The sequence below is a fragment of the Leptidea sinapis genome, chromosome 1, assembly GCF_905404315.1.
Source record: "Leptidea sinapis chromosome 1, ilLepSina1.1, whole genome shotgun sequence".
In the NCBI taxonomy this organism is placed as follows: domain Eukaryota; kingdom Metazoa; phylum Arthropoda; class Insecta; order Lepidoptera; family Pieridae; genus Leptidea; species Leptidea sinapis.
In genome coordinates, this window is record NC_066265.1 from 13,112,584 (window position 1) to 13,127,426 (window position 14,843).

Sequence of the window (14,843 nt, forward strand, 5' to 3'; positions counted from 1 at the left end):
TAGTGTTTACTTCTTGTAGTTTTTCTTTCATGGAAGATATATTCTCACTTATAGTGTTTATGGTTTCTGCTAGATTCCAATAGAAGTTCCATGATATCGTTTTTAAATTGATCAAGTTGGTATGTAAAATCACTTTCTGGTGTTTTCCTTTTTCGTGAGGAGACGCTGTCCGTGTCTGATTCCAATTCGCTAACGTTCGAGAGATCTGGTTGGGAATTACTGCTCCTTCCAGCTGATATATTTGTCTTAGTTGACTTTTTAGCAGGAGAACGGATGATATTCATTTTTGTTATGTAATCTTAAAAGACAGATTGTAATAATATTTATCGTCGGTATGTATTATACTTATACTTCACCAAGAAAACAGGTTTCGACTTCGAGTCACGCGTGCGCAACACACAAAACTGAGTTAACTCTTCGAGTAATTAAAAATGCACTGTTTGTGAATAGTAGTTAGGTTTAAAGTTGGAAATAAGTAAAATATAAATCTATGACTATATCGTTAAACACGTCCGTCCGCTCCGCTTGTTCGGCTCTATCTATTTATATTACCTTTACTTTATATATTTACCCACCTAATTTCACTAGCTAGGGCGCCCTTCAGACCGAAACACAGTAATGCTTACACATTACTGCTTCATGGTAGAAAAAGGCGCCTAATGTGGGTCCAAAATTAGCATGACAGTATCTTTATTTTTAAGAAATACGAGAGGAATGGGATTGTTTATGTCAGTTAATAAGGAGCTATATCGTTACAACTATAAAATAAAATCACAAAATTAGTTAATAGACATGTATTAGAGTATGTAATGTGTAATTACATTATAAAGCATAAGCTCATTCATTCATTAAAGTATAAAGCAAAATAAATTGTTAAAATTAAAGAATACTGAATGTCCTCAAAGAACAAAGTTAACCCTTGAGGCTACTCATTCCAGCTCTCATTATTTCATCAACAAGAAGGAGGTTACTGGCTATAACAGAACACGAGTTTATTATTTGCTTCTTAACAATATAATTGTCAAAAATGCCCATGTCTGCAGGTTTAATGGCTTCACCACTGCTTAAATCCAATCCAATGGGGTCAGGGCTCAATCGGGCCTCTTCCTGCAACTTAACAATTGTATCTTGCGCATCATAACCAGAATTAACAGCCAAAGTTTTCGGTATCACAAGCAATGCTTCAGCATAGGCTTGAATGCCCAAACGAGCCTTGCCTTTTACCGTATCTTTGAACTTCAGGAGTTCCAAATTAGCTTTGATCTCAAAGGCCCCAGCACCAGGCACAACACACTTGTCTTCAATAGCGTTATTGATAGCCCTGAGACCATCACGAATGGCATCCTTAATTTGAGCCAGAGTATGTTTGTTTGGGCCCTTGATGAGGATAGTCACAGATTCTGGGTTCTTGCATTCCTCTACAAATGTGTACTTTTCTTCTCCAAGTATGTGTTCATACACAAGCCCAGCATAGCCCAGGTTTTCTTCGGAGAGTTCTTCAACTGAGTTCATAGCGGATCCTCCACAGGCCAGTGACAGGCGTTCCATATTGCGGCGCTTGGCTCGGCGCAGTGCTACAATGCCCTCCTTTGCTAAAGCATCCAGCGACAGAGGATCAATACCTTTCTGATTGATCACGACAAAGGACTTGTTAGTGCCATCACATAGTTTCTTCTTGAGAGCAATTATCTGTAAAGATAAAATTATGATATTTAGTGTCACATGCGATAATTTATCATATTTACAAAGAGGGCAACAACTTTGTGGGCGAATCTCAGCCGGTTGGGCTGTAGTTATATGAAAATTTCAACTACTGCTTTCAAGTCACATTACTTGAGTAGTCTAACGGCCGTTCCCAATATACTATCTACAGATAGAGATAAATAACTACCTTCTACTGTCAGTAATTAGCTGTCAATTATCTGAAGCTATCCCAAAATACCCGATAAGTCATTCTTATCGCCTTATATTGGGACGCGTGAATTGCAATTTCCATACAAACTTCTATCGCTGGTAAGGTATACGTCATCCCATTGACAGACAGCGTGTACGGATAAGGTGAGTTACCGTCGATAAGTTTATTGGGACAGAAAAGTCAACGATAGTTACGATTTTTATCTCAAGTAAGAGAACACAATATGAGACAGAATATTGGGAACAGACGTTAGGCAACAGATTTAAACACTGGTTCCGGAGAGGAGTATTTGTTTGAACCACACATTTGATAAAGGTTTTATTACGAATTAAAGAAGCATAATATGATGATATGATCTGTTTCGACGGTACTACTCTTGACACTTGTAGACATGCTTAGATTCGAATGTGGTCTTCAAAATCAACTCACTACCACAGTTAAAAGCTCTAACATGAGATGTTGATAATATATTATATCTTCCATCACAAACTTTTTTCCATTCCAATTCCGTGATACAGGATATTTTTGGAAATATAGCTTTATTTGTGACTTAAAAGTAAAACTAATAATTTTCATGCCACACCTTTTCGATAAAGGTTTATAATAAAGATATATATTACTGAATATTTTAAAATAAATTTTGTGTCTTATTCTTTCAAAACTTAACACTAGTAAAATACTAAATTGTCTTATCATGGTCTTTTATCAACAATTATATTATTTCATTGGTATTCAATTAATATATTTAATTGTTAATTTTGTCAATTTGAGTTTGGTTATACTTTCAAGTACCTAACATTAGTAAAACTAGATTGCTTGTTTTTGTTAGATGGTTTGTTATCAACAATTATATTACTTCATTGTTATTCAATGCACACATTCATTTATTAATCTTATCAATTTGTGTAGTTCCCTCTTACCTTCTTAACCCTCTGGTCAATGAAGTCCCTCTCAGCCGCTACCAACTTTTCCCTATCTTCCGCAGACTTGTAGAAGAAGCCAGAGTTCACTTCGGTTTTCTCGTATTCAAGAGAGACATTGCAAGTAAGGATGTACGCATTCTCTACGCGCTTGGGCATGTCAGGATGACGGGCACCGTGATCTAGTACTAAACCTGAAATACCAAACATTTCACATTTTCATCAAATCAATACTGACAGTAATGGTTTTTTGAAGCCAAGATATCAATCCAGTACAAATACCAGTTTGTCTTACTCTTTACGCCAATGCAATTCAAATTGTCTCACAGTAGAGCTGGGCACCATTTGAGCTGTGAATCCTAATACTTGCCTCATAGTGGGATAAGAACTGAATGTACTATGAGATCAGTAATACAATAATAACAGCAATTTAAATAGGTAATATTTTAGGCTGATTTTAAGCATCCCTTAGTTACCGGGAGGTAAAGAAATTACCTCGTATCAAGGTGGTCTCCGTAGAAGTCTTGTGTTGCATCTCCATCAGTTCCACCATGTGCAAATCTACAGGCTTATTAGCTTTACGGATTGCGAGCACGGCATCTACGCAGGCATCCGTCAGCACATTTGCAAGGCTTGGGTGTACCTGCAAGAGAACATTTTTCTTTTCTTAGAAGTTCCTAAAGTCTCAACATTAAACTTTATACCAATCTGTCACCGTTACAGTTAGTCCAATATAGGCAAGCCATCAATATAAAGTATACAATAACTAACTGACCCAACAGACATTGTTCTGTTCATAACAAAAAGAAACTCTTGCGGGTTAGAATTCCCTAAAATCCGTTCATAGCTGACTGATGAATCAACATAGGTGAAGGTAATATTATTAGTATAAGATATAAATTTCATGAATATTCACAATAACAACATATTTGCATGCTGTGTTATACCAATCGGTGGCAGAAAACAGACTTGGTTTGTTGCGCCATTTAAAGTTTACCAGTGGGAGGCTGCTTTGCACAGGAGGCTCGATTATGGGTACCACAACAGCGCCTGCATTTCTGCCATGAAGCAGTAATGTTTAAGCATAACTGTGTTTCTGTCTGAAAGGCGCTGTAGCTAGTGAAATTACTGGGCAAATGAGACTTAACATCTTATGTCTCAAAATGACGAGCGCAGTTGTAGTGCCGCTCAGAAATTTTGGGGTTTTTCAAGAATCCTGAGCGGAACTGCATTGTAATGGGCAGGGCGCATCAATTACCATCAGCTGAACGTCCTGCTCGTCTCGTTACTTATTTTCATAAGAAAAAAATAGCAGCGGACTGCAAAAACGGGTGCATATATAAAGTAGGTTGCGCCGCTGGACACAAAGAATCTGAACTGCGATGTTCTAAAGAGGAAATACAACCGTGACTCAAAATTATTTAAGTGGCAACAGTGATTTCAAAGCACATTGTTAAAATCACTGAGCAGCTTTCTAGTTATCGTACTCGAACACGCAAGTTCTGGTCACTGTCGAAACGTGCTCTTAGTACCTAATGTGATCCAACTATCCCTGCCCCCGCTGCACATGACGAAAGACACCCATACGGTAAAAGAGAAAGCCGATCTTCTGTGCACTCTCTTCGCCACCAACTCGATTTATGACGATGACAAAAGAACACCGCCGACAAATGATGAAAAATGATGATGGTTCATAGTATTTCTAGAGACTATAGAAGTTCAACGTGATATAACACGAATCTTAATTCGCAGTAGCAAAAATATTAAAAAAAAAAAATTAAATTTCGGTGAATTAACAAAAAACAGTTACCATAATAAAACACATTACTAATTATAATAATCCTTCATTATTTTTTGTAAATTTACAATTTGATTCATAAAATGCTTCATTACCCTTTTTGCTTACACACCAGATGTATTGGCATCCTGTACAATCAATTACAATTAAGGAGACAAATACTTGGGTTTGAAAAAAAAAAGAATCTATAAATTCACTGTGTTAAAGGAATAAATTTAAATTGTATTAAACTACATTGATATTTTCAAAAATACAAACAACCACAAAATATTAAGCATAATATTTTATAGCAATACATTTTGAAATACCAGGAAATTCACCAAAGATTCATTCATTGATGAGTTTAAAATACAAGTATGGATTCTGACTAGTTTGACCATCTGTTAGACAGATCATATAAATTTGAAAAAAAAAAAACTAAAACTACACACACAATTTTGTGTGAAATTCACAGAAAATATTGTAATATATATTAGTGATCACCAATACCTTAGTTTTGAGTGAAGTACGGGCTACATCAATTAAACTCTCCCTGTTTATTTCAATTGGTATTTTCAAGCTGTCCAAAACTTCCAAAGCCTTTGTTTTGGCAACATCATAACCCTCTGTTATTATTCTTGGATGTAATCCTGTCGAAATATATCAATGAAAATAATTAACAAATGATTTGATGTTTATTTCTTAATTATAGAAAACGCCAAGGTTAATAGTTTAAAATTGTTTGCAGATTACACTTCACTGATATTCAAAGTGAAAAGAATCAAGTATGTATATAAAGAAGTAAGCAATATTCTATCTGAAATTGTGTAGTGTGAATAACCACCTTAATGTTAAATAGCAAGAAAACAAAATAATTAATATATAAAATTTACCATACAACAGGTCAAAAACGCAGATGCAAGTGTTTTGTTAAAGAGAGGTAATGAATTTGGTGGAATCTGTTTTATTTCTTGGCATTACCCTGGATTCCAAATTACAATGGGATTTTGAAGGATTGGCTAGTAGACTTAGTTCTGCAGTTTCTTATCTTAAAAGTTTAGACAATTAACTATAGATATGCCATTATGTCCTATGGTATATTGCTATGGGGAAATGCTACCGAAATTAATACCATCTTTGTTGAAGTAAACATCTTATCTGTTGCCTCTCAATATATTCTTGATAAAGTTATGTACACAGTCACTTATGTGCCTATATAAGTGACTTAGCTTAAAACTGTCATAACCATAATGTTTTTTTTGTATTATATCTGCAATCAGTCCCCAAACTATGAGCAGATATGTTGGACATCTAGGATTTTGTGGAAAGAGTCCATCAACCTTTCTTTTAGTCCAATTCCCAGAATATGTTCAAACAATGTTATTGTGTGGTAAAGGGTACTATAACATAAATGAATTACTTAATAATTATAACACAGCAACCATCCTCAGGCTGTCAAATAATATATTTTATTGTGTGATATTACATTGTAATCATCTTTTTATGAAAAAAAGCTCTCTTTTTTGTTTCTAGTGCCCATCCTCTTCAGGCATATTTTAGGAATGATTGGTTGTTTTGGACTTTCAATAAATGTTAATATATTTTTATAACACTAATTGAATAATATATTTTTATATAAAATAGAAAGCAAGTTGCAATATTTTTTGATCATAAATTTTATTATTACACTACCTGTAATGTCATACATTAAGTGCAAGCTTAATGTATAAATATTTGATAGAAATATAGATTCTTTTCTGGCATTAATTAATAATAAATAGGACAAGGATGCTGTTAGCCAATAAAATATGTAACGGCAGTAGCTTACACATCAATCAGTTGAGCCACAAGTCTGCTTACCCTCTTCCATAAATAGTAATATTATGTTGACCTGCGGTGTTTCCGGGACAACATGACATGGGTACCTCCAAAAAAAGCACTTACACATTCCTTAAAGGGTGGCAACGCCCCTGTGATTCCTCTGGTGTTGCAAGAGATTGTGGGTGGCGGTGATCACTTAACAACAGGTGACATGTAGGCTTGTTTGTCATCCTATTCCATATAAAAAAAACCTACACCTACTTAAACCAATCCCAAGATACACAATTTTAAATACTCATTGAGTTATCTGATTTGAACACTACACAACATGCTACAAGCAAAGTTGAGGGGGAAAAGGAAAGTCTTCTTTCAACATCCAAGATATATATACCAATTATTCAACATCCAAGAAACTTATGTTTTCAGTTTTCTTTAACTTTTGAACTTAAAACAATTCTTGACTTACCTTCACTAATGTAAATATCAGCTTGTTTGAGGAGCTCTCCAATGATGAGTACAGTAGAAGTTGTACCATCTCCAGTAGAGTCATCTTGGGCTGTAGATGCTCTTGCAATCAAAGAGGCTGTTGGATGCTGGATCTGCATTTCATGAAGCAGGACATTTCCATCTTTTGTGATTTTTATGTCACCAGCCCCAGACACTAGCCTATTAACATGAATATGGAAATATATTCTTCTTCAAGATAATTCAACCATTTATAAGAGAATATATTTAAATAATACAATATCTTTTATAAATTGTTAATGTTTTATTAGTGGTAAAACCACTTTATAAATATTAAATACCATTTCTGATGTTATTATATTACTGATGGTTTTTGCGCTGAGATAATAGGCCGGAAACCAACCAGATGTTTTTTAAATTATGTTTTTTTTAATAAAAACATTATTTAATAAGCCTAAGTAGGTATTACAGATAATCCGATAGAAAAAATGCGTAATAAAAATTAATCCAGATGAAAATTAAGTGTAGTTGTACTATAAACTTACATTTTCATCGTGCCTTTAGGACCGAGGTTAGTTTTCATTACATCTTGAATTCCCCTTGCAGCCGAAATATTAACAGCAAGAGCCTGAGCGGCTCTAGCGAATTCAGCTTTTGGATTCAATAAACTAATTGCAGCCATATTTACTTAATTTTATTTTGATTTCCAAATCAGAATCACGTTCAATTAATATTTATAAGTTAGTCTAGCAGTCTCGAATCGAACGAATGCCGATCACGGATCACGTTCCTTTCCAAAGAGTATTTAAAGTTTGAACACAGAACACTATTGTGCTGAAAAATTATAAGCACCATTCATTGATAGATTGACAGATGACGGCTATAATCTTATATAAATCCGAATGGAAAGCTGAAAACCATTATGTTGTAAGCAAGGGTTCGCTTTCAAACTTAGCCGGGTTATACTTCGTCGCCTATTTCAAACCTTATGTCAAATCGTTTCATACTAAATTTAAATCTTTATGTAGGCCTGATAATGGATATTATTTATATCCTCTTAGGTTCCTTATAGAACTTCAGAAATCAATGTTGATTAGTAAATGTATTACCGACCACTTAGAATTTAATGCCTCCTCTCCGGTGAAGATCGTGACTGGCATGATCGTCTGTCATGGGCAAGTTAATCGTTGATCATCGTGTAAGCATCCACACGAACGTCCGTTAATCATTTACGGAGCGGCAGTTCTCCAACATGGATATAATGGATTTAATAATATTATTAATAATATTTGTGAGCGATTAGAAACCTCATAGTAACGATAAATATCTGTGTATATAGGATACTTATCTTATTTTTATCTTTGTGATATTTATGAATAGGATTCCATATTTCTGGGTAGTTCTGGTAAAGTTTCATGAATTTAAATGTTTCTTCATTTGACCACCCAGTAGTCATTGTATCGTATTCGCAGACAAACTATATTTTTACAAACTTGATTTCCAAATTGAAATTTGGTGGTTTGGCGTATCCGTCAACCAATGTGTAATTTGTAATCGATCCGAGTGCTTATTACGTAATACCTTAAAACGTGCAACGTGGAAAAGGATTAAATAAATGTAAAATTTCATGTTTGGATTAAAGGAATTGTATCCAAAGCCGTTAATAAATTTAATAAAAACGAGCCTTTCATGGTCGAGATAATCGCCTGATTATCGTCTATATCCAATGATTAGGGTGTGGTGAACAGAAATTGTTAATATAGTTGGTTGGTAATTCTTGGGTTAACCGAAGTAATAGTATTCAATAAAATAAAATTGCGTGTGTACAAAGTACACATGTCAGAAGTGAAACCTGCATTGTGCATGAACCTCTAAACTGCATATGAAGTACTGGTACATGTTGCTAGGATGACACATGATTTCAACCGCTATGAAAGACTTTTCTAACACCGCTACCATATTTATGTTCTCCTGGTGTGCATGCAGTCATAAGTCGTGCGTATGACATAAGAATATAAAAATGAAATAGTATGCATATTTATGTCTCATTCTTTGCCGGCTTCATCCTACACATTTTTTGAATTTGTGTCTCTTACCTGTCGTTTTTTCCGTTGCATCCGGTTTGAAATCACGATTCTAATGGAGTTTCACTTCAAAAAGACGATAAAATTTCCTATCGTTCAGTATCTACATACTGAACATCTATTCACAAAAGGGTTATGAATGTACGGTCACTAACGCGTGCAATCTCTGTTCATCGTCGATTTCGTGTGTATCGTTCTGCAGGAATATCTCATAATTATATCTATGAAGCATGTAAATTTCAGTTTGGTAAAAAGAAAGAACAAATAAAGTTGATCATAAAACCATAAACACTTATAAACAAAACCAGTTGTTTTACTTGAAAATCCTCGTTTATTCAAAAATATAACAGCTGTTTTTCAACTTTTGTCGAAAGAAAGATCTGTGTAAAATAAAATAAAGCTACAAATCAATCAATACAATCAATTTGCACTTATTATAATACATTGTTTCACTAGCTTTCAGATAAATCATCATTGAAATCACCGCAACTATAAGCATTCTTTTGCTACACGTTAATACACAATGATACGAGCCGCGCGCGCGTTTATGTCACATGGTAAATGGGCGACTACTAAAAAAATAAGGACTCCGTGTCACCTTACATAACAGTGTAGCACCAAAACAAGCCGATTAACGTGTAAATACATAGCCCCACGCACACACTTACACTACTACAGGCCGATAGGCGGCCATTATGAGAATTGTCATCGTCTGTGACAGATCAGTTTGCGTCTCAATAAAATATTTTAAAAATGCCGTCCTGCGTTGTGAAAAAGTGTAAAAACGATACTATATAAGTATTTGTGGCCAAATATGATTATTTAAGAGAGAAAAATTTGTGTAACTAGTATCCCCAGTAACCGCACACACACTAGCATAACGGTGCTTTACTTGCCAATATCACGGTGCGGAGTTCTTTTTTTTACTCGTCCGTGGCGTATAACACAATAGTTTAAATTACAAACCGGACACAAAACTAGGTAGGTTTTCTAGCTTAGATCAAGAGGAATTAATTAATATAGGTGGCTCTTAGTCGCTCCTAACGAAAATCTTCCGATCGCATATTTGTTTTTTATTTCCTAATAATATTTTATTGAAGTTTATGTTTAATACATATTTAAAACAAGTTTTATACTCTATCCATGCTTGTTGGATAATGTTTTAAGCATTTACCAGACGAACCGCATTTTTAAGCTATTGCATAGCATCTATCGCGGGCCTTGAGCTTGGAGACCGAATCCAGAAATTCCGTAACGAAAATAACCTAAGACCCCACTTACTAGATGTATGTAGATATTTCGCCACGGTCATTACAGTTGCCGTGGAACAGCGGTTTTCACGTATGCTTTTTGTCCAGAAGGTCCCAGGTTCGAGCCTTTGGTATGTCTTGATTCTTTTTGATTTCTTTATTATTTTATTACGTTTTTTTAATTTTTATTATTATTTACATTTCTCCGAATCCAAAATTGGACGAGGTAGAGCATTTTATTCATCGCACTTTACTGGAGTACACTGAAGAAGGGTCGAAAATACTTGGTACAAAAGGTGATAAATTTCCACTTTTTTTGGCTGGCGAATTCAACATCAACTTGGCAGATAAAAAATCAGAGCAGTTGACAACTTTTCTTTCAAAAATATTGAATTTGAAAATGAATAATGATCCATAAGAATGCACAACAAAATATGGAAACATCATTGACGCGGTATTTTCCAGATATTTAGAAGATAGAATATAAGATTCTGAATATGAAATAACTTACGTTTCTTATTCTAGTTACCATAAACCTATACTTTCAATGATAAATATTCCTGAATAACCTACATGTATTGTAAGATAATAAAAATATTTTGAACAAAATTAACTTCTCATTTATTGAATAAAAGAAATAAATTTGTATTCTTATCGCTCGTCACCACGCTCAAAAAGTATAACTTAAATTAATATCAAAGAAAAAAAACAAAGGAAAATACTGCATAAATAAAATAAATACATAATTATAATTGTATAAGTTGATAAAAATGCTATGCAATAGCTTTACCGCGGCAGTCCCCGAGTGCCACACGTCTTTTTTTTAAATATGAAAATAAAAAGATAAATGGTGTGGTCAAAGAAACAAACTTTTGTAGCAATATTTATCCTGGCTAACATTAAGATACTCTTTCAATAATTATATTCTTATAATTATAATTATAATCGTTTCGCAAGTATCAGTTATGCATTGACTACTTTTTGTCTTTGATATCCGATGCAAATACAAAGTAATTCCCTAAGAGCCTGCAACGCTCCTGTAATTCCTCTGTTTTTGCAAGAGAATGTGTACGGTGGTGATCACGTATCACCAGGTGCAATCCGTAGGCTCGTTTGTCCTTCTTTTGCATAAAAAAATAATTGCTCTGCTGGAGCGATGGTAATCTCGATTATGTGAAGTCTGCTGAGAAATGTATGGTGCAACTTTTCGAAGCAAATTCTCCAAATTTACTGTACTCATTCAATCAACTTTTGTCTTCTATTCTTAAATCATTCAAAAGGGAACGATATGCCCCTTCTTCTAGCCGTCTCCTCAAAAAAGGATCGCGACCAGTACTTGCGTGGTTTTCTTGAATTTCCTTAATTTTTTATTATGTACAAATATATTGCACTGTTCCGCAGTACCTTCACTTTCTATTGTCTGTACCAGTAGTCAATTGAACAGAAATATTCATCAACTTCTGCACTGACATGTCAAACAAGATTTTCTACAAGCCTACAACAAGTATAAAACATGAGATACACAACTAATATGTCACAAACAATTTCATCAGACAAGTTTCATACATATTTTGTCTACGACAAGTTTAATGTTTTTGTATTTTGAAAACATTGCACACAACTTGTATTTAAAATTTGCATGAAACTTGTCAAATACGTGTATAATACCTTGGTTACAGTTTGGTATACAGTTTACTGTAAACGAGGGGTTAAGTTTGCATGTAATTTATATTTAGTTCAAATGTTATTTTTTTTAATCTTTATTATTAATGATTTATCTAAAATAGTTTTTTCTTCTTAAATTTTTGCTGAATAGTAAATATTAAATAAACAAAAGTGCAATAAATACGCGCGAAATATAAAACATCGAAACGCTATTGGTTGAAGCGCTGTCTAGATAAACATGAATAATTTTCGGGGGTTACCGATATAATTAATTTTATACGGTTTTATTTTATTATTCAATGTTCTGTATAATTATTATTTACAATGACTGAAAGTGGATATTTTAAAGCGCTAATATGGATATTTAAAAAAAATCAGATAATCTTCGAGAAATAGACGTGTTTATGATGCTATTTCATGACGCGTTTTATGTTTTTAAAACCCAGATTTTATTTCAACAAGGTAATTATGTGATAATCAATAAAATTTTAATGTGTTTTCAATTCATATTTTCGCACATTAATTTGTAAAACTAAACATAAGTAATCTATAAATGCAGAAGATAAGAATTTAATTGGTATTACCATATCTAATGTTAATTCTATTATTAAAGATCTCACCTTAGACTTAAGAGATCATACCAATTATAAGGTTCTGTTTTAAGGTAATATTTTAAAGTAATATACAAAAAAAAATTAAACTCAATAAAAAATAAAATATTTTAAACTCACTTGAAAATTGGTACGTACACAATATATGCAAGTTGTTGGAGATACTTTATCTCTTCTCATTGATTTTCTTTTTTTAACACACACACGGATGTGTATAGTGATAGTTCTGGATAAATGGTGCGGATGATATCCCAATTTGTGGCGTGTCATACGAAGGTGGAATTCAGCGGCAGGAATCAGGCCAAATAGCTCTTCGGAACACCCTAGATAAATGCGGTAGAAGACACACAATGAAGCGAAGTCCATAATCCCTATGGAATGCCAAATTATCTACCCGTTCACAGAGCACCCGATAATTCGAGGAGCTCTGCGTTGCACGTGGTCAAATTGCTATATTAACACCACTTTGCTATTTTTTGGATTTTTGAGTCTCTTGAAACTTTTGCTTTTGGTCAATTATTTTATAAATCACAAAATGTTATTAATTAGAAAACTTTTCACCCGAATAATTACAAACTTGTTTATACAAGACAAGTGCTGACCCGGCAATACCCCGCGCTCGCTCATTGTATGAATTATTATGATATGTAATGAAATGTCATTGACTGAATTAGTTGTATTGTGACTTTATAGGTAGGTACTTCTAAGTCAAAAAAAAAATAGGTTCCGGATAAGTAATCACCAATATATAATATACTAAATCCTTCTCCAAAACACGCTGCATCTAATGGTACAAGATTTATTCCGATCGGTTCAGTAGTTTTAGCAGTATAACCGAAAAAAAACAGGCCATACATTTATTAGTACAAAATAGATTGTTGATGTAGACTCTGACGACACATAATAGTGCGTTTGAATAGCTGAAAGATATTGCTCGAAAAGAATATTTTTTTTAATTTGATAAGAATGTTTTCACCAATAAATTGAGGTGTTTGATAACTTTTGGGATGTCAAAATCAAATTTAAGTATTTAAAAAAAATCATGCATATACCCTATTGATACGCCCAGCCCCTTACAATACAGTCCACCCCAGGATCTTGAAAAACCCAAAAAATGAACGGCAATACAATTGCGCTCGTCACCTTGAGACAAAATATGTTAAGTCTTACACTAGCTACAACTCCCTTCAAACCGCAACACAGTAATGCTTACTGCTTCACGGCAGAAATAGGCACCGTCTGCACAATTTTTATTTATTTTATTGTATTTAATATAAATAGTGTTTATACCACTACTAACATGAAAATAAAGTTCTCTGTATTTTTAATAACGATTAATATATTGGTTTGTCCTAGTACACAAGCAGCGAAAGATCGAGATTGCATCGTCAAAGAAAAAAACAACTATAAGAAACTCCACCATGTGCTTCTAATTTGTTTGAAAATCTTGAGCCAAGTAACTTGAGTAAGGCGCGACTACGAAGTAAGTGGATGACAATGTAACGCAAGTCTGTTACGGCAAGATGGCGTCACGTTTCTGTACCATCCGGTTTTTGGTTTCGTTTTGTTAGGACACACACTGAAAATACTGAACATTATTCAGATCTGAATAATTTCTGTTTAACGATACTGTTTTAAATTATAGAAACATATTTAAGGTTCTATTTGGTTCTGAAATACAGCACCCGTCAGATTACTATTCCACAAAGTGGCTGTGTAAGGTGAAACGTGTAGGTAGTGGAACTTCGCTTTCTAATAGTAATTAAAAATATTGATACAGGTTCAAACTTCAAAGACTAACGGCCGTTCCCAATAATCAGTCTATCTCTTACTTGAGATAAGAATCGTAACTATCGTTGACTTTTCTGTCCCAATTATCGACGGTTACTCACCTTATCCGTCTACTTAGTCTGTCAATGGGTCGACGTATAGCTTACAAGCGATAGAAGTTTGTATGGACATTGCAATTCACGCGTCCCTATATAAGGCGATAAGATTGACTTATCGGGTATATTGGGATATCTCCAGATTATTTACAGCTTCTTACTAACAGTAGAAGGTAGTAATTAATCTCTATCTGTAGATAGTAAGTATATTGGGAACGGCCGTTAGAGCGTTAAGGTGTAACAAATATGCGCACAAAACAATAAATAAACATACAAACTTTCGCCTTTTCAATATGAGTGTGATTTTTGATTGAAAACGTAAAAAACCTCCAACTGAACAGATCTTGATCAGAAAATAGGGACAGACTGGAAACGTAAAACTTATAGCAACAATCTTTTTCGTCTGGGTTTATAAAAATACTTAACCGCTGCTCCACCGATGTCACTGT

The 14,843-nt window shown here is 34.0% G+C and overlaps 1 protein-coding gene across 1 annotated transcript; it reads right to left on the reverse strand.

The window, feature by feature from the left end:
* Positions 1–779: 779 nt before the first annotated feature.
* LOC126966761 (T-complex protein 1 subunit zeta) lies at positions 780–7,700 on the reverse strand. Its single transcript, XM_050811046.1, has 6 exons — positions 7,444–7,700; positions 6,900–7,099; positions 5,123–5,262; positions 3,331–3,478; positions 2,836–3,029; positions 780–1,689 (listed from the first exon to the last, which is right to left on the reverse strand). The coding sequence occupies exons 1-6, from the start codon at positions 7,578–7,580 to the stop codon at positions 913–915; spliced, it is 1,596 nt and encodes a 531-aa protein (XP_050667003.1). The 5' UTR covers positions 7,581–7,700; the 3' UTR covers positions 780–912.
* Between the last annotated feature and the right edge of the window lie 7,143 nt (positions 7,701–14,843).

Excerpts from the sequence above, each read along its gene's own strand:
- LOC126966761 (XM_050811046.1), bottom strand. The coding sequence starts at position 7,580 with ATGGCTGCAATTAGTTTATTGAATCCAAAAGCTGAATTCGCTAGAGCC. Across the intron at positions 7,100-7,443 it reads CCTAAAGGCACGATGAAAAT|GCTAGTGTCTGGGGCTGGTG; the intron begins GTAAGTTTATAG and ends TCATGTTAATAG. Across the intron at positions 3,479-5,122 it reads GTACTTCACTCAAAACTAAG|GTACACCCAAGCCTTGCAAA; the intron begins GTATTGGTGATC and ends GTTCTCTTGCAG.